The sequence below is a fragment of the Amblyomma americanum genome, chromosome 9 (genome assembly GCF_052857255.1).
Source record: "Amblyomma americanum isolate KBUSLIRL-KWMA chromosome 9, ASM5285725v1, whole genome shotgun sequence".
In the NCBI taxonomy this organism is placed as follows: Eukaryota; Metazoa; Arthropoda; class Arachnida; order Ixodida; family Ixodidae; genus Amblyomma; species Amblyomma americanum.
Genome location: NC_135505.1, coordinates 28,841,139 through 28,862,258, shown reverse-complemented (window position 1 = coordinate 28,862,258; position 21,120 = coordinate 28,841,139). Strand labels below are relative to the sequence as shown.

Below are 21,120 nucleotides of genomic sequence, written 5' to 3'. Positions count from 1 at the left end.
AGACGGGGGGGTTTGAATTTAGGCAGATGTCTAAAAAGAAAAAACTAAACTAATACTAAAAATAAATAGGCTGATGATCAGACAACATTACGCGACAATCGTGCTTAGGACGTTGGTATCTCGGCTTAATGCTGTCAGGAAAAAAGCTTGTCGAAATGATGGTGCTTCTCAAAAGGTATCTTCCCAGGTGCGTCTCTTATTTAGATTTCACCATCTCTTTGTATTCGTTCCGCATCCACGTGGGCTTCTAGTGGGTGGATGCAGTGAGGCAGGTGGCGTTAAAAGGGTGTAAGGTGGCCGGTGTTTTTGATGGTAGAATCTAGTGGATGGGTGGTGGATTTAGTCTCATTAGAGTGATAGTAGGCGCAGGTGCGATGGAAGGGGTGAGGTATAGTGTAGTGGTGGGTGGGTGGGCGGTCCCGTAGGTGTGGTGGTGACGTGGTAGGTGTGGGTGCTTCCGAAGTTTGGAATGCGGAGCTAGTAGGTTTCATCAGCGATTGCCGCCAATTTACGGGAAAGGGTGCAGTAATATTTCTTACGCAGATGATGGGAATAATGAGCGGGGAGAGGACATGCTGTGGCTTCCACTTAACTGTGCCAAACAGGCAGGCTGTTAAAACGTCCAAGATGACGCCATTTTAGCTTACCTTGCAGCACTACGCATTACGCGTGGGTGCAGATTTATGTCCTTGAACCTGTTTTAAATGGGTACAGAATGAAAATGGTTTGCGCATTTCGAATCAAGACTAGGCATCGTGAATTAGTAGCTATGAAGCTAGTGCGCTCGGCTGCTGCAAGCCAATTCACAGGTTATATCCCGGAAAAATCAGTCGTCTCTGAAGCTTGCTGAAATGCAAAAGCTATTGTGTATCGACGTTTTCTTGCCCATCAAACTGCACTGGGGTCCCGAAAGCTAATTGGGACCGTCCACTATGGTTGCAACTTAGTAGAGTGCGCTATTTCACCCCGCATATGAGTACGAGCTGCACGTTAACCACTCCTACAGCTTCTTCTCGTGTCAACCGCTTATTATTCAAACATTCACTTTTTTCAAAGGAAGTTAAAACAAAAAATGAAAGATTTCAATACCACTGTTACGTAGTGCGTTTATGAACCTATTTTCATTCGTCAAATTGGAATATATTCTCTGCTGTATTGTAGGAGAACTACTCACCAACATTCGGAACACGGATACCACTCACGTTCTAACGGACGCCACCTTCGTCCCGGTGTTTGAATCCATACGACGTGAATACCAAATACAGGTAAGGGCACCTGCTCTGCCTTTCATTTTATGATGAAATCAGAACAGTTAATTTGTACTAGATTAATTGCTTATTTCAAGTCAATCATGGCGCTTTGCGTCAACCATATTTTTTGCTATCTATTCCGTCTTTGTCTCCTATGCTGCTACGCTTGATCTACGGCTTAAGCGGACTGCATTAACTTGAGAGGTGGTATTCAAGAGAGCTGCCAGTCAGTGTAAGTCTGCGTATCACCTAACCTCAAAGTATGCGAGAAGGTAGTTTCGTAGCGATACTACATTAAAGTAGCATTTCGAGCCTTCAGCGTGGCGGCGCCGCTACCCTGTGGTTGCGCCGCCACCCCGCGGCTGCGTTGCCACGCTGTCACGTGATGCGAGCAGCTGCTGAGCAATTTTCACTCGGCCAGCTGTAGTATCGCGTCAATCCAGGTTTAATCAGAGCTAAAGCACCGGCATTTTTTTTTATGGTTGCAATGATAGAAACACAGAACGTACCTAAGGAAGTTCAAATGATAAAGACTGGAGAAAGCAGGGAATGAAATTTTCGCTTCGTATTCGGCCTGGTACTTCTTGATGGGCGTATTTGTTGCCTCGAGGCATTCTGTATTAATATAATGATATAAAATTCACAGATAAAAGCCCAACTATAGAATTTTCTTTGAGCACAGTCGTGGTCTCATGTCACCGTAAATAGGTTAAAGCTTAAAACAGTAATCTGGTGTCGCTTCGCACTTTCTACGGCCGCTCAAAGATGCTGCTAATCTCAGCCTTTCTATGGGCCAGGCTGTGCAGGCATGTGTCGGGACGCCTGTAAGGCTGCTGTGTTTACTTAGCGACGCAAGCGGAGGCCTTGTTTTGTTCGTGTGCATTCGCATCAAGCTGCCTTTCCCAATGAACCGAGCACTCTAGTATCTCGTCGTTTAACCCACCTAGATATTAGAAACTTCTGCTAACTTAAGAATCAACGAGCCGCGTAACCCCATAAGCCTACTCTCACCGAAGCACATTTCGTTAGGGCAGACTGCAAAAATACCCTAGGGCTGTGCGATTTGAGTGCCCGTTGAAAAACCAATGGCGTTGTTTTAGGTGTGGTTAAACCTGAATTGACGCAATAGCTACAGCTGGCCGAGTGAAACTTGCTGAGTTGAATTGCAAAGCCAGTCTTTCGCCGCTCTGTTTCGCTGGGCGTTGCTTCTTCACCTTCGTCCCACTTGATACGGCGCATGCGCAAACCTGTTGCAGTTCGGTTTCACCGCCGCGCCGCGCCGCCGGCAGCTGCGGCTGCTCCGCATCACGTGTCCGGCCACGGCGTCGCGCCACCGGCAGATGCTCTGCACCACGTGACCAACCACGTGACAGCGTGGCGGCGCCGCAACGCTGAAGGCTCGAAATCGCTACAAAACCAATGACGGCTGAAATGAACCCAGAAAGCGGCGCACTGTATTTAGTGTGTTTTTCCAGTCCACAGACCACTTCGGAATGTTAAAGTTCAGACACCACCAAAGTTGGTGCGGAATGTGCAAGGAAGGTATTGCGAAGGCAAGATAACTTATGATTTTGAGGGGAATACACTGCCTTCCAAGACAAGGGGTGTGTAGCAATTGACAGCGAAGAGTCGAGGGGGGTGGGGGGAGGGGAGTTGGTAAGTTTGCAGAGATACGGTACCCGCAGGTGTCACAGGAGACAGGTTTAGCTGGAAGGTTGTGCAGAGTACCTTTGGCCTTCAGTGTGCTTAGATAGGCTGATGAGTGTGACCATGGGAAAATAACTGCGCGATTTACGTACCCATGATGTGTTGCAGCTGTTCAGGACAGTAAACTTTTGCGGACGCTGCAACATTCGTTACTGCATTGAAATTTTCTCTGAGATATAATCTACAATACTTTCCTTCATTACCCGTTTTTCCTGTGCTCTCTATGCTGATCACAAAGCTACAGAAATTTGACTATTTTCTTTCCGTCAAGCACAATTTAAGAAAGAAAAATAACTTCCTAATATTCTTTATTTACGTCGGAAATATGTACATTTGCAAATTTTTCTTGGCGAATACAGGCGACTTAGGGCTCTTCAAGCTGGTATAACGCAGCTTTTACTAGATTATTTTATATAGCCACCAGCACCAACATCAGTTTGACTACGACAACTGCAGGCCAAATGATTTTCCCATATCTCTTCAATTAAAATTGTGATGATGATGGATTTTTATGGCGCAAGGGCATCTATGGCCAAGGAGCGCCATGGCACAAGGTGTTTTTCGATTACTCAAGGTGGGGCCAAAGACCCTTTTCCCAAGCATTTCACCCCACATTAGCCGATTACAAGGCCAGGGGGAAGCTTGTACCCACTGTAGCACCGGTGGGTACCCGGCGGCACTGGGGAACGAACCCCGTACCTCCCGCATGCGATGCGGATGCTCAAGCCACTAGGCCATACTGCTGCGGCACAGTGTCCTGTGCCAGCTGCGACCACCTGTCGCCGCAAACTTCTTAATCTCATTTGCCCACCTAGCTTTCAGCCACACCCTGCAACGCTTTCTTCCTCTTGAAGTCCAATCTGATTAGGAAAGGTTGAATGAAATAGGCACTTGTGGTAGTTTAACTAGAGTATTTTCGTTAAAAGAAGCGGGGAAAAAAAGTTAAGGTGGAAACAACGAAAGAAAGAAGAAAAAGAAAAGGAAGAAGGATGGAAGAAGGAAGGAGAAAGCAATGAAAGAAAATAAGAAGGAATGAAGGAATCGGCCCTCAATGTTTCTTAATCGCCGGCGCAACCGTCGGGGTACAACCCAATTGTATAATTAGCTATGTGCTTACTCATTACTGCTCTCATCTTTTTTTTTGTTTTCTTAAGTCCCAAACCAAATCAGGGAATGATGTTCGTCATACCAGAGGGCCCCGGATAATCTCGACCACATGGAGTTCCTTAAGGCCTACTCACATCGCAAAATACACAGGCCTCTAGGCCTCTAGCATCTCGCCTCAATGGAAATGTGACCGCCGCGGCCGGAATCCAACTTACATATCTTTAGGATCATCAACCGATCACCATGAGCACTGAGACACAAGGGTGATTGGACGCGACAGCGAATACAGCTCGTTCGAAAAGTTACCGCACTAATTTAGGATTGACAGGAAGGCCTCTGAAACGTGACGGAAATATTCCTAGAAGTTTCAGACGAAAAAAAGTAAATCGCAGGCACTGCGGTTCGAACCTAGGCTCCTTGCTTGCCAGGCGGGCATGCGACGCTTGTGACGCAAGTTTTTTTTTTGGCACGGTATTTATTAGAGGTATTCAGTGTTCTTTATACAAGAACTCTGTTCAAAACAGAAAGAAAATTATCGCAAATCAACACAGTGCTTAATTACGCCACGCCTAAACAAGCAAGCACAAGAAAAGACGCAACACAGGGCACCTGCTACCGCCACATAACACGACACACCTAAAAAAGATTCACTCGAAAAAAAGCCGATGAACAGCATTGCACTAGGAGTGGTTGCCACTGCGGATCTAACTTGGTCTGGGCATGTAATGCCGTTAGATGAATCATCAATCTGGTGAGGTGGTCCGTTGCGCAAAAGAACGAGTTCACAATGTCTGTCCATCATGCGTGTTTTCCAGAAGCTGTATAGTCCAATCAAAAAGAAAATCTGTAAGAGACCGTCAGCAAATAGCACTGCAGCGAGATATCGAACAGAGTAGTGTCAAATCAAGATTTTTCAGTGACGGTTGCAAGATATCCTAAAGGAGTATTGCATCTTTGCAATTGATAGAACAATGCTCAATCGTTTCTGAAACATCACAAATTCGGAAATTTACCGCAGACATAAAAATGCCCGTTTTTACTAGCGGTGCTTAAAAGGGCAAAGTCTCGCTGTGTAGCTTATAGAAAAGTGCATTGGTGCATGCGAGAGGCGCATTCTGAGCACTGTTTTCAATACGTGACATCACGGTAAAGGGGCACAGTTGAACGCGTTGTGCTGCGTAAGACATTAAAGAGGGTCGGGGATGTGTACTGATAATACAGGAATTAAACAAATGTAAACGAAAAAGGCACTATCGCGTCTACCCTTAAAGCGAAGTTTAAGCGTACTGTGAATTTTTGTTCTAGTATTTCTTAATTTGGATTCGCCGCTAACTTGAGAAATTGCATTCGCGTCACCACGAACGTTCATTGCTTTGATGCGGAGAACGAAAAAAATCCTTACCCTTACTCGTCGATTGCCATCGGGATGCAAAACATAAAGGTGAATTTGGTGCAATTACTCTAGAGCGATGCTTTCCACTTCTATCATTTGAGTCTACCGGCGGTAAAGAGGCGTCAAACCCATCTGCAATTGCTGCTTGTCACTTTCACAATAAGGGGCATCACGACATACGGACAATGGTGCGAAAATAATCTTAAGAATAATGCTGACGAAACACTGCCCTGAAAGTCAACTCGTCGCAAATTTTGGACGGTCAGCCTTCCTTTTGAAGGCAATGTCATTGTTTTCTCGCCAATGTGACGTAGAAAAAAGGTAGCAAAGGAAGGGAAACGCAATCAACAGGAGCAGGGCTTAAGCCAGTGAAATAAATGTTATTCACTAGAATCAGTGCTCTGTGATGCCATGAAGGCTGAGATCGGCCGTGGTAAACTCTTGAACAGATTATATTCCCGTATCATTCGCGTCTGTGCGCTGGAAAAATTTTCAGATGGAACAGTAAAGCGTCTTTTATTTCTGCAACACCTCGCGTAAGCAATTTGGGTAATGCGTGTTTCACTTCCTCGCAGACATACAATGTAGTAACATTAACAATGTGGTCACAGTAGCTATACTATGTGTTTCAGGGGAAAATTTAGGTAATTTTCAAAAATAGGCTTTTTGGGCTAAATGTATGGCTTTTGCGGCATAATACTCCCAATGTTTGCGGATATCAGAAAGCTGGTGAGTTCTCTTCAATTGTAAGCTGGATATTTATTTCAGATAACTAACTTTTTAACTATCACAGCTAGGCGGCTAGTTGAAATTAGCGATTTGTAGCTGGTCGTTAGTAATAGCCATATCAGTTGTTAGAATTTCAAAAACGCGATTATCCTCGGGGCTGTGGCTCGGAAAAATTAGGCTACATCGTGCCAAAACGCATGTGTATCCGAAAAGCATGGAGGCATACCAACCTTTCCAGTGCGCGTAGCTAGTAAAAAAGCCACATTTTGTCGAGCCACAGAGCCAAGTTTAATCACGTTTGAGAAATTCTAAAGCCGGATATGGCTATTACAAACGATCAGCTGCTACAAATACTCTATTGCTACTAGACGCCTAAGTTTACTAGTTAAGAAGTTCATTGTTAAAAATTAGTTTACCAGCTTACCGTTTAAGGCGATTCGCCTGTTTTCTGGAGTACGCCAATAGTGATAACACTACGCTGAAAAAACCTATAAATTTACCTCAGAAACCTATTTTTGACAATAAAAGTCTTGCCTCAAACACCTGGTACAAGCCAGAGTCTTCTGACCATCATCCTGGCAAAAGCGGCTTTCCCCGCACTATGAAACCAGAATCTTAGACCCCTTAGCCCAGGACTTGCAGTGCTGCCACTTAACGCATCCAGCTTTTGAAACGCCACTGCGTTTATCGTAACCTGCTTACCGAGACGTCCTACACGATTTAATGGCGTCTTCGGTGTCTATCTCTTAACGTGGTGTGGCGTTATTCGAGGATTACACAACAATCAAGACGGGATTAAATCGAGAATGCGCGACATTTGCAGCTAATATTTCGTGGACACTGTGAAATATGCTCCGAATTATAATTTATTTGCATCTTCAGAGAAAAAGTTTTTAGAACAGTGACAACTTGTAGCTCTCAGCATTTTCACTGCCAGTGTTCTGAAAAAGTGGAGAACACTCCCTGACAAATACGGAATCATACCAATAAACGTACTGTTGCACTTTGAATGCACTTAAAGCACAACACAAAACTTATCATGCCCAGGGCTCGTGTCATATGATTTTTTCGGGAACAATTGAACTCGCATTGTGACCTAAGTGGACGGGAGAAAGGTTTGGGTTCCTTGATGCCTGTGCGAGAACAATAAAAGTCTATGCTTTTTAAATCAGCAATATTTTCGAAAGTTACCGTTTTTTTTTTATTCACAGAATGGCGTTGTCTTCACGGAGGCATTATTATAGGGTAGTGATCCTCTTTTGAACTATTTGACGCATATATTATGGATTTGAATATTTAGTGTATGTGAATATTTATGTGTATTTTAATGTGTATGGCGGACTGAAGAAAAAAAATACTGTCCTTCAACAGCTGGACGAGTGAACACCGTGTTTCCGACAAGGGGCAGTATGACATAAGCATGTATACAGAAGCATATGCACACGCTTACATATTATCCAGAGGCGTACATATACTCTGCCCACATTTTCCTCAATGTGTCAGTGAAACAAATGAAAAAACGCAAAAACATAACGCTACCAAGACTGCTATATTCAGCTGCATACATTACTTGCAGTTTATAGTATATGATTTGTGAAAGTCGTGGATTAAATGATAAGAGTATTTTAAGAATGATGTTATTATGTATTGAACGCCCCGTTTTCCATATTATGTTATAATCGTCGGTACACACCAGTCTTAAATTACTGTCGAGAACAAATGAGTTTTGTTGCGGCCACATTGCGCAGATTGAAGACATTGCTATAAGTTCCCAATTTGTATACTCCATACGGGCAATGAATATAAATTGTGAGCCTGAATCCTACGAGAAGTATTAAGCAAAGTATTCACTAAAGCTGGGCAGGAAGCCCGGTTTGTATGTAGGATACATTTCTCTTGTAACAGGTGTATATATTCTAATTTGGTGGCTGTTGTGTTAGCCCATACTAACAGGCGTTACGTTTTGTGAATAGAGGGTGATAATGCTTCAGGAGGTTTGGGAAGTGATGAATGCGAATGCCTTAGAGGGCATTAAACATCGTTTAGTCGTCTTATTTCGCTTATAACTCATTTAACGCAAGTGTCCCTTTGCAGGTTCGCGGAAACAGTTGACGCCCAAGTATTTGATGTTCTTGAGAATTTCGATACTTCAATTTCAATAACCTTAATCTTATGCCATAGGGGTCAAAAACAAATTTGAAATCATTTACGGCAAATTCAAAACATTGGCAATTCATGTCGATGAAATGATACAGCAGAAAATTTAGCACAAATTGATATGCAAACCCATTGCTCCAGAAACAAGTTCTACTCGCAGTTCAGCTGAGAAAAATTCACGCAATAAGCCGCCAGGAGCCATTTCTTTCGCAATCATGCGCTTACACCTTCTTTGTGTAGTCATGGCTGGCTGAGACCTGAATTTGCTCCAAAATGTAGCTGTGTCTATTAATAAGGCCTGTTTTTCTACAAAGATGCGACTGAAAAATTTAGGCGGAAACCTTTTCTTCTCTCATATAACGTTTCCCATTCTAGCAAGCCTTTTATGATGGTGGGACATTGAAATGGGTTATTATTACCGGGGGCTAAAGGCGCCTAATGGGTGCTGTTTTTCTGTTCTCTAGAATAAATAATCCATACATGGGCCCCAAAAATGTACTTCGTAACCGAAGATGGTAGTTAGGCATAAGGGCATATCCTGCATCCTGTAGCCCTGTCTTCACCTGCTTGCCGTCACGTAACATTCGGTTTGACGTGCGAGGTTCATCCCCGTCCTCGTCCTGGAGCTTCGGCGTCCTGCGTGTGCCGTGGTCGTCGGTCCTGTGTTCCGGTCCGCACCGCCCGGCAGTGCCCCAGCCCACCAGACCATAACCGACCACGCTGTTCACCCCAGCCCCGTCCCCCCGCCCGACCAGAAGACTCGACGACATGACGACGACGCCGCAACTCGAACCTATGAGCCCACCGACACTAGAAGCCGCCAACATATTCGACCACAGCCCCTGCCCATGCCGTTCGGTGTGTTCATGTGACTTGGCTGTCGGCTCAAGATGACCTAGCTACGGCCCGAAAGCTTCCTGGACCAGCGCTCATCTGATCATCATGTGCTCATTTCTTGCATCGTGTCGGCAAAGCCCTGTATCTCCTTCTCTTCTGTGATCATCCCTCCCGTCCGCCCATCGTCACGTCCTGCTTTTCATCTTCACTGCCGTTGTTCTAGATTGCGCGTTCGGGGCGATCGCTCGACAGCCCCGGGTAGAGTCGCGGACTAGAAGACGACCAAAGTGGACAGTGGCGCGGCACGGAGCGCTCGCGCTACGCCCACCGCCATTAAATCATTCCATCGCCATCTGTCATGTCGTCCCGTCTTCACCTGGTTTCCGTCACGTAACAATATTATGGTCTAGCGTTCACACTCATTTACAGGCTTATCAATGCCGCTGTGCTAGATTTCTCCATCTGATTGTTAATTTATTTTTCGGCAGATAACGAAGTAAGTTACAAATATTAAATTGTGACTGAACAAAGTTCGAATTAGCAGTTATGCAAATAAAACGAAAAGTGCCCTTAAAACTTTTCCCAAGATGGATTTGTTGAAGATACACTGTAGACACCATTAGCGCACACTGCACGCCATCATTTAAGTAATTCGGCAAGAAATGCTGAATTCCGCAACTTGTATTTAAGAATGGTAGCCTATCGCAGTCGAATTTTCGTATATCGAACTCCAAGAGATTCGCGAAACAATTCGATATATAGATAATCATATATGTAAGGAACTCCAATGGATAAAATTATCTGTTACCTTGAAGCAGGAATAATTTGCACCCACGCCAGCGAAACGGTTCTTGAAGCGAAATGCTGCACGCTAGCGTGCTGGCAGCACATCGATCGCTAAACATTGGTAGGCGTGAGCTGCCTATCATCGAAAAATCACCGGGCGCTGGTTTAAACTAGCCGCTGCCGGCTATATCTAATCCTGTTACTAGAACAGTACAAATAGAATAATTGCTCATTAAAATTAAGTTGCAGCTTGTTTCCGCAATAGTCTTTGTCAGCGAAAGGAGCGAGCACCCCAGACAAGGTCCCCGTTAGGGTTTAGTTAGTTATAAAAGGGCAGCGGAAAGAACAACATGGAGGACAGCAGGAACACAAAAGACACGACGGGCGCTTCCTGATTTATTTATATTGTGTCTTATATTTAGCAGCTAGGTGAAATATGTGAAGAAAAAAATGTTTTCCTGTGCTGACAACGAGAAGTAATGGCCGGCCCCTTTATTTCCCTTTCGTGCGGCATCGAATAATTCCGCAGTTTAAAATTGTAGTCAAGCAGAACTCACAAAATTCCGGCAGCGAATTCTAAAATGTGTAAATTCTACTCCCAATGATACCAAATGCAGTAAGCCTATAGACTGCTCACGTTTTGTAATGTGTTTCTAGGGCTTCTTTTCAGCAGATGAAATCCGGGGTTCACCTGGCTCTCAGAGTACAAGCTCAATGACTGTCATCTGGAATACGTTGAGCCCGAAGCATCTGGAGATGACGTGATCATCATGAGCCACACATCTGGAACAACGGGCATCTCTAAGATTATGGAAGTGGAGCAACAGCGTTTCCTTTCACAAATGTGTTGCAGAGAGTAAGTCACTGAACTCCTTATGAAAAAAAAGCATGGTAAATTCGGGAATATCGTTTGAGTCCCATCTCATGGGTTCCTTAAGCCGTTTTACAGATACCAGTGATAAGAGCAGATTTTTGAAATTTGACATCAATCTTATAATGCTCTGCCGGGACGTCATAAAATGTTTTCAAGAGTATTTTAACCTGCCTGCGTATGGAAAAATGGTTCCCTCTTCCCGCTTTGGCAGTATTTTATTGTGTTTTTCAGGAGAACTGATATACCGAAATAATACAAATGTGTACAGATGTTAAGAAGTGGTTTGATAGCGCAAAAAAAAAGACACGATAGAACAGAAGCGCTAACTTTCATGAAACGCTCCAATTGCGCTTACAGGGTTTATGAAGGTGCAATCAAGACTAAGGGGAATTACGTGAAGGATTGCCAGCCTGACGAGGTGAAAACAGACATCGCGAAAACAAAGATTCCAAACTAAACCATTTTCAACTAAAATAAAACATATAAGCACGTTTCTTAAGTTTGCACAGTGTCTTCCGTCTAAAAGGCATTATCTTCTTTTGATACGGATAAGGATGGACTGCTCACACAATTTTCGGTCACAAATTTTGCCGTCGCAAGTGGTTCAATTACCTCCCTTGTTCTTTTATCTCCATATTTCCAATCGCTTAGCATTCCTCGAAGCTAGGTTCGCATTTATGAAAACAGAAATGGTGGGGCAACTTTCCGAACCCCCCATCCCTAATATTCCTGCTGCGCACGCCTAAGTGTTTATTTTATCAACGACCCGTTTGTTGAAAATAAACCTGTTTTGCCTAAATGAATGCTTAGGTGAGCTCAACAGGAATATTAGGGATGGAGGTCCAGAGGTTTGGCCCGCCATTTTCGTTTTCATAAATGCGAAACCAGCTTCGAGGAATGCTTAGCGATGGGTAAAATGTGGATAAAAGAACACGAGAGGTAATTAAAGCTCTTGCGATGGCAAAAGTTGTGACTGGAAACTGTGTAAGCAGTCCATCCTTATCACTATAAAAAAAGATATTGCCCTATTAGATGCAGGACACTGTGCGAACTTGTGAAACGAGCTGATATTATTCTAAGTTTCCTTTAGGTTGCAACTGGTTTAGTTTGGCGTTTCTGCTTTCGAGATGTCTGTTTTCACCTCGTCAGCCTCGTAACCCTTCATGTAATCCCCCTTACTCTTGACTGTACCTTCATAAACCCCCTAAGTAAGTGCCATTGGAACGTTCAGTGGAAGTTAGCGCATGTGTTCTGTCGTGTCTCTTTTTTTGCGCTTTTTTTGCGAGCAGTAACACGTTTTTCCGCTAGTCGCAGTGCTAAATAGATGCCGAAGTGGCACATACGCAGGTTATTTATTATTGAGTGGTCAAGCAAATAAAAAAAAATCACTTCAGAAATTTTACAAAGCACCTGTAACTTGGCCCCGACATTGACAAGGCATTAACTGAACGCCTCCTTTAAAAGGTGAAAATATCGGATTTTGATATTTCATTTAATTTCGAAAAGTCACGGAGACTACTGCATTTTTGATAACGCCCACTGAATGTTTCTTCATTGCATTTTCTGTCCTTGTCATAAAGGATGCAGGTGAAATTTGTTCTCCTTTACTCCACTTAGGTAGTGCGAGTTAATCGGGATGAACTCCACGTGACCCATCTAGAGACTGTGTTTATAGCGTCTGATTTTGATTTCTATTCATTTTGCTATAATGTGTATTGCGACAAAATACGGGGGGGGGGGGGGGGGGGGGAGGGAGAATTTAATCATTCGTAGGCTAAGACCCCTGTGCACGCAGTGCCGCCACTACTAAATAAAAAGACGCAGTATCCACCGGCCTGTTTCTCAGGAATAGCATTCAACCAATTACTCGCATAACGACCGCAGACTTTCTTTCACTAGATGCAAAAAACGCCAAAGGCGGATAATCAGGCAGTCAGAAACGTCGTCGTAGTCTGATATTCTTTGGTGCCGGGTGCCAGAGTACCCACTGCTACTTGGACGCGAGGCGCTTTTGCTCTAGTGGCATCATGGGTATCTATGATTAGCGTGATGTGACGATCTACAGCCTACGTCACCGGAAGAAGCGATCAATAGTAGGGGACTAAACGAACGAAATGAAGCATTACGAAATTATGCACAACGGCGCAAGCCGTGGCCTGGCGCACTTAGAGCACACCCTCCAGTTGGAAATCTCTTTCTACTGTCTTCCACACTTCGGTCTAGTTAAGTGCAAGAAACTCTTGCAAACTCTCTTCTATCTAGTCTGCAGTTTTATTCAATTTTTGCGTAGAGATCCCACCAAAAGCGGCTCTTACACTGAGAAACTATTAAGGGTTGACTATTGATGTGTACGCTGTAAATTGTAATGGTTCAAGTAGGAAGGAAAGCAAATATTCGATATGTACTTACGTCTCAGCAGCATCGGTGTTTCTTTAAGACAGAAAACGAGAACCAGTGAGTGAGCTGACTTTCAAGTAAAATATGTTTTTGTAGAATGGAAGAACGGGAGCCCATTCCGAACAGCTTGCATCAATGAACTAAATTATTCCCAGGGGTGAAGCGGCTCATTTTTATCGACAAGCCTACTTGATTTACTAAATATCGAAAACAATTATACGGAATATGCTGGAACTTTCCACTCTTCGATGCGCCACTTGATTGTTGTTTCTTCATTGTACCCAGAAGAATAATATCTAGAAAAAGTCTCTTCCAAAGTGGCACCGCTTTTTCAGGACACTCGAAATGCTCACTCAACACGACGTCGCCATTGGAGGTGGAAACATATCGTTCTACTTCTTTTTCTCGTTTGTCTTCAACGCACTTTCCTCCGGAGCTACAGTCATTCTCCTCAAGTCTGCAAGCGTCCCTGATCTCTTCGAGGCTTGCAATCGTCACAAGGTGAAGTCCTCGCCGAATTTTTTTTTCACGTATAAGGAAGAATTATCAGGTATAAGACGTAACATGTGAAATCACTAGATACATGCTGCTCAACTGCATAATGTTTAATCATTGTAAAAGGGCATTGTTTGCCGATTTGCAGGATTTGCAATCACATCTAGAGATTGAAATACGAATTTATAGCTGCGAAGATTTCAATGTAATTTGAATCAATTTTCCAGGGTCTCGATTTATACTTGTGACTTCTAGAAGAAAAAGGTAGCTGTGATCAGTGTTTGCACGTGAAATTTTCTATTGTCTACTCTTAGAGACACACAAAAAATCAACCCGCCCTCATGTGCAGCGGTTATCGTGCTCAGCTGCTGACCTGAAAGAAGCAGGTCTCATTCCGACCGCAGCGGTCGCGTTTCGATGGAGGCAAAACGATAGTATACTGCATTGCGCAATGTAAATACACGCTAATAAACTCTAGGGAGACAAAATCATCTGGAGCACTCCACTCCGGCACCTCTTATAGCCTTATTTGCTTTGCGACGTAAAACTACATCAAATATACACGCAAAAATTGTCCTTAATGTCACTACAGTCAGTATTTTAAAACAATCTCAGAAACCGATACCTGTCCTTCAGCTTTTATGTCTTTTCAAGCTTATAAAAACTCATCTGAGTGAGAAAGTAGCATATTGTTTGTTATGATGCCTCAATATATCAACACAGGTCAGATTGGATTTGTCCTCATAGTGCTCTTGTACACTGAAGCGTGCTATCAAATGCAGGAATTGATTTTCAGCACCAGAAACTTTGCCCTCTAGTTGTGTTCTTTCTCCGAAGTAAATACGAAGCAGCAACAAGGTTGACCTGAAAATATACTTAGCATGTTGTTCGAACTGTTACTCTGTGTCTTACTTCCATAGGATGAAGGTCTTCAAAAGGTTAGGGAAATATGTCATCAGTCTGTAATAAGGGAGTAATTACTTATTAACATCCACCCGAGTGGAGCCATACGGCTGCAAAGGAAAGCTATACAGCTTTCTCAGAAACTCGTTGTTAATGAAAAGTTCGTCCTGGTCCGGGGTTCGAACCCGGAACCGCTCCTTCACTGGAGCAGCCGCTCTGCCAACTGAGCTAACCGGGACAACAAGCTTATGGTAGGGCGAGAGCGAATTGATCAATAACCCGAAGTGGGAACAGTGTTGGTCAAATGTTTTAGGGGAATCCCCCAAGGTGCAGTAGATTTGTAATAAGTGACTAATTATTCACTGACATCCCTCCCGAGCGCAGCCATACGGCTGCAAAGAAAAGCTATACAGCTTTCTCAGAAACGTCGTAGTTACAGAACATTCTTCCTCGTCTGGGGTAATTATGCCCTTATTACAAATCAACTCCACCTTGAGGGATTCCCCTAAAACATTTGACCAACTGTGTCATTAGTTTACGTCAGAGAATGCACTTTCATTTCATTACTGCCTACTGCATTCATCAAAAAGTGATATCAGATACCTTTTCACATGCATATAGCACGCCTTCGTCGCTTCTGCTTATCTGTTTTCAGTGACCTATTGCAGACTGTCATTTTTTCCTATTATGGCCGGAAGACTCCTCCTTGCTCTTTTATTTCCGCTATGAAAATAAATCCCACCATCCATACAAATTCCGATGGAATTATATTGGTCTGGAGGAAATGCATGCTTTCGGTGTGCTAGTAGCATGTATTATCGATAAGATATAACGGTGAGCTCAAAATGAACTTTGTAAGAGAATGCGTCTTGTTACCATTTCCGGAAGCAAAACTGGGTCGAAATATTTTCATTGCAGACCTCATCGCTCCCCGTCAGGAAAGGTGGATCGTATGTGGCCAGTTAAAACTAATAATTTAAAGTAAATTAAAGTGAATAATGTCATTTCATTATAATGCAGTTCATATTTTATTCCCACCTAGGTATCAGTCGAGAAGTAATGTATATATTATAGGTTTTACGCCTTAGATTGTCCGTAGGGGGCAGGAATGCAGTTCGCAAATGCGTACGAGCGCCACCGTATTGCGAATGTGTGTCTTCGCGATTTTATCATGAGTGTACATTTTCTTTTGCCGTAGGTACAAATATTATGCAGTGTCAGAACCTGTCATGAGCATTATCAGGCTGTCGTATCCAACAATGTCTATCAGTTGTGTACCGAAAGACATTATGCCTTCACTCTCTTTACGGCTCTAATTTGCTCAGTTGAGCCAGATGTCTAGGTCACTGCCTTCACAATCTTTTTATGTGCAAGGCAAAATGTACGACAGCAAAGTGACTTTGACAATTGCCCTGCTACCAAGGCTACGCACGAGGTCAGGCACCAATGACGAGGCGCGCACAATATTTTCAATTTAGGTGGAGACCTTATACGCCAGATGTTTTTGAAATGGAGGTACCTGCGAGAGCCACTACACACGTGTGGAACCAGCAAACTTCGCGATGTATAGAAAATTATGCAGAGCGCTAGTACAGCCGCAAAAATCCCCTGACAGTTGATGATGTGTTCGGTACGGCAATTTTTATTATGATGTTGTGAAAAAAAAACTATAATCTACTTCTTTCGACACTTCGCACTGTGTAAACATTGAAAATTCATGCGTTATTGGTCGACGGGCCGTATAAGGGAAATGGCGACATTTTAAAGCTTTATACGTTGTATTCGCATGTTTTCAGATGAACCTTACGGATCCGCTCAGCAAAAGTTTCTACGCGCGTGCGTAGACAGGTTTGCGATTTTCCTTTCATTGGGGACTGTAACACTGCATTGTATGCTGATCTGAGTCACTGTAGTGTATGCTGATCTGAGTCACTGTAGTTATTCAGGTTGGCTGCTCGATTTCCCGGAAGTTGGCGATGTTACGTTTCCGAGTTTCCCTTCTTGTGCAAGTTGGCCAGTTCAACTGAGTGGGGGCGCATTAAATTACCATTATCACATCATGGTGCTCAGGAATGCACTCATCAGCGGGTATTCCTTACATGCAAAGCATGCTGTCATTAATACACTAGACAGAACTCGCAAATCGCACATCCGTTCTCGCATTTCCCCAGCAACCGAGTTTCGACCTTGTTTCTTTGTGTAAGCAGCTGAGCGCAATTGCTACTCAGGAACCGAGGAGAGTGTTTTACCTTTTGTAAGCAGGTTCATCGTAAGATTCGCTTTTGGAATTGGTGTTCATGCGCGCTTGCCTTTTCTAATACCAACACCATGAAGTACAGTGGAGAAGGGCTGAGGGGTCAGCCTATAGGCATAGTCAATGCTTTGACAAGAGGTCTGCAGATTGAAAATGTGACATAATAGAGTGGTCGATTCCGGAGGCAGCGATAATTCTTGGAGGAAGCTTAAAATTTCTTTAGCAGTAATGTGCGATACCATCGTGTCAAACGCTCCTCGGGCGAGTAGAGGCGGCGTACCTGACTTGCGACGTAGAGGACCGCAGCTCGAAGTGCATCAACATCTTTTTTCCTTTCAAGCTGGTTTGCTTTCATTTGTAAATCCGCAGTCTCCATACCAATTGTAATATATCGTGAGGCGGACGGACAACGTCTACGCTCGCTTTTTTTGACAACGGAGTCTCTAATGCTATCACAAAGATATGTTTTCTGTCCATTCCGAAAGACGTAGTTTATCAGCAGCGCCTAGAATGCTTTGCTTTGTGAACAAAGCTATTTCCACATCGTGAGGTTTGCAAGATATAGTCAGCATGGCTTAAGACGTCGAGAACAAATTGACGTGTACGTTCTTAGAGTCATACTGCAAAATGCGTCCATTCGACCCATTGCACGTCGCCCAGGTGAACGTCATGAACGGAACTCCTCAAAAGCTTCTGAAGATTGCCGAGACAATGAAGAGCAGCGGCACAGTGCTGCCTTCGCTCAAGAAGCTACGCACGCAGGGGATCATCCTGCCGGAACGTATTGCGAAAGAAGTGGTGGATGCCTTCGCGCCTGACGAATTGAGAGACTGTTACGGCATGACCGAAGTCAGCGGCTACCTGGCGGTGCCTCCAAAGGGGGAGCTTGCAAAGGGAAACGTTGGCTTTCCCGTCTGTGGCAGCAGAATGAAGGCGAGTACTTTTATACGTCATAATCGTTATAAAACGAACTACAGGAACGCCCCCTGCAGGAAAAAGTCCTGTTTTAATTTCTCCAAATAACCCCGTCTGAATTAACATGGTAGTATCAGTATGGTCGTTATTTACTTGGCAATGCTGAAAAACGAAACTATGCACACAAAAAAGAGGAACGAGGGAGGGAAACAAGCAGGACGGAATGCGGAACGTTGACTGATTTGTATATCACAGAAAAGTCGGGTTTATATAATCGTCGTAATCCCACCTGCAAGAATGAAAAAGAACACACCACATTTCTCTGGCATACTGGATTGTGTAAGGAAAGTTTCTATAAAAATAGGCTACCTCTTTTGTGGTTATCAAACCCTTTTTTTCTTTTGGGCGGTGCATTATGCACTCTTGTTCGAGTTACTATCTAGCCTACTTTTCCCTGTTGCATTTATCTATTTATCTGACAGCGACGCAGTGCGGCTTCATAACATATCTTAAATGTCAGTACATATCACATAGATTAAAAGTGATTGGTTCGATTCCTAACGTGACGGCGAGCATTGGGTCCGCATTTCTGTGAAGGAAAGACAAGAACGTGCAGGCGCCGAAATTTTGACGCGCGTCAAAGAACATCAGTGGTCAAGATAAATCAATTTCTTTGCGATACGGCACATACTATAGCGGCCTCCGGAACTTTAACACTGAAAAGTTGCAGAGTTAGACTATGTACATAACTTTAGAATTTTTCTATATTCTATCTCACATTGTTAAATTGTTTATGAATCAGGAATAAAGCAGCGTTCACACCAAAACTCAGCGATGTCCGAGACCAATTTTCCTGCTTGTTCAAGAGGTGTCACTTCACGTTGTGACGTCATCCCAACCTACCTACCTCTCCAGGTAAGGAATAGACTGATAATTGGTCGAGAGAGGCTCTAACGTAAGTAGTATGTTTATGCAGCACAAAACGCCGAATTGTATGGCGTTATCTGGAATATTTTGCAGAAAACTGTTGGCCAATAAATTTTACACCAATGTGGGAACTAAGGGCCCCGACTTTGACGCCTGTCAGGCAGGGTTATATATACCTGAGCGGCATAACATACCTCGGAGTTGTGATGCTGGGGCATCACGCTGCCGCCTGTTCTTTTATTTTAGGTGTAACCACCTCGGTTGCCATGGCAACCACAGGGTTACGATTTTCTTTACGACGCATAAAGATGGGCCACAATATGTGAGGAGCTGAATCATCATCGCGATCTTGGCCCCAGAGCTTCTTATCGGCCTGTGTACCTGGTCTGCACCGCCCGGCTGCGCCACAGCCCGACAGACCAGAACTGATCTCGCGTTCCGCTCAACCAGTCACCCTCCCCGACCAGAAGACACGATGAAATGACGACGATGCCGCAACCAGAACCTATGAACCCACAAACACGAGACGCTGCCCACATGTAAGGACACAGCCGCCCTCTCCATGCCTTTCGGTGCATCCGAGGGCCTCGATGGTGGGCTGTTTTGACCTGTGACCTGGAAGCTTCGCGGAACCGGGACTCATTCGCCCATCTCTTTCATCGTGGTGCCCAGCACTTCACCACCTCGTTAAAACTGCTTTACCATCTTCTCAAGCCCATCACCATTTAGCGCGCCTCTGCGTCAACGATCAGGACGATCGCCCAGTGACCCCGGTTGATGTTACGAAGAAGACAAAGCTGGCAGTGGCGCGGGATGGAGCACTTGCGCTAGGCCAGTGCCATTACATCATCTCTTGTGCATCTTCGCGCCGCATTCTTCCGCTGGCCGCCACGTAAAAATATGCTGTTAATATTTAGAAGTTAAGTCGTCCCTTCTACCGGAGAAGATTCCCAGTGCATATCTTACGGGCTGCTGAAAACAGCTAGCGTAGTGCATTTTGTTATTCCTTCAAGTCTCAATTTAATATTCTGCTCTAGCCGCTGACTGAAAATAAGTACGAGCAGTGCGTCTTTAAAAAAGAGGTAACCGACGATCACTCTGTTATCATAGTCGTGTTTCTTTGATGCCACATAGCAGTCAAATGCCTGAACATATCTCGAGTACTAACGGTACCTACTTTTTAAATCGCAACATCTTATCTTCGTTCCGGCGTGGTTTGAGCAAAGTTGATGAACGACTACTCAACTAACATTGTTTTATTTTTTCGCATCTGTAGCGGATAGGGATAAAAAAGAATCATATTTTAAACTTAGTAAAACTTTTGATGGCATTCCACTTGCTATAATACGCTTCAAATTAAAACCCATCGGGCAGCACAGTTTTTGTTTGACTGCATGTGGCCTACTTAACCCATCGCTGACAGTGATTGTACATTGATTTTTTACTCTAAATTTCTTCCATCATTTCCGGAGGTTCAAATATACAGTTCTCGGGCCGCTATTTTTCCTAGTAATTTTTATTGACATTGTTTTTGCTTCACCTTGTATTTATTTGTCTTTATGTGGAAAGTGCTTTGTCTTCAATGTAATTAGGAAACTAAAGACAAGTCTGCGCTTAACGTCGAAATAAAGAATATTCCGAACTGTTGCTATAAGTGGGGAATGCTAAATAAAGAATCAAAATCAGGTATAGTTCGCACAGAAAGGAAAAAAAAATTGAGTTCAGTATTCTTATTGTGTTCATGAGCACCTCCTAACCGAAGAATACTAATACTTCGGTGTTACACGAAAAATCGCCTGACATGGAACACCCATATTATTGACGCAGAGTCTTCCGCCTTTCACCAACAATGACTACTCAGGGACAAGCTAGAAAGTAGTGTTGCACATGTTAAGCTTTTTGGATATTCTGTACTTACAAGCCCAAAGTTGCAATATGCTTGCAATATGTGGGACCACCATAAGAAAAGCAGCATAAACACTCTTGAGAAACCTAAGAAAAGGGCCGTACGTTCTTACTCCAGGTGCGTGCAGATCGATTCTCTATCCTAACTAATGGCAGGTAGTAGCCGCACAACTCTAAGAAAAAGAAGGAAACTCCTGCGACTAAAATATTATTTATCCCACCAATGCTAAAAATCCTGCTTCATCCTAGACCTCACGCACGTCTTGTTAGTATTATGAAGACTTGGCACCCTCAGGCATTTTTCTTAGCGCCCGTTAGTTTGCAAGCGACTGAGGTGTACAAATTTTCTTCTTGTCCTAGAACCACCACAGAGTGTAATACTTTATATGCACCGTCTCTCCAGTCCTTGCTGCACATATAATCCGGCATTTAAAGTCTAGCGACTGGCTGTTTCCTGTTACGACCAGTCTGTTTCTGGAGTGAT

General features: G+C 43.8%; 1 protein-coding gene across 1 annotated transcript in view; it reads left to right on the top strand.

Annotated features, from left to right (window-relative positions):
- The first annotated feature begins 1,163 nt into the window (after positions 1–1,163).
- Positions 1,164–21,120, top strand: part of LOC144103816 (uncharacterized) — a 59,634-nt gene continuing 39,677 nt past the window's right edge. The window contains exons 1-4 of the mRNA XM_077636516.1: positions 1,164–1,265; positions 10,624–10,822; positions 13,573–13,738; positions 17,550–17,822. Of these exons, the coding sequence (XP_077492642.1) occupies positions 10,737–10,822; positions 13,573–13,738; positions 17,550–17,822 (525 nt within the window). The 5' untranslated portion in view covers positions 1,164–1,265; positions 10,624–10,736. The remainder of the gene's footprint in view (positions 1,266–10,623; positions 10,823–13,572; positions 13,739–17,549; positions 17,823–21,120) is intronic.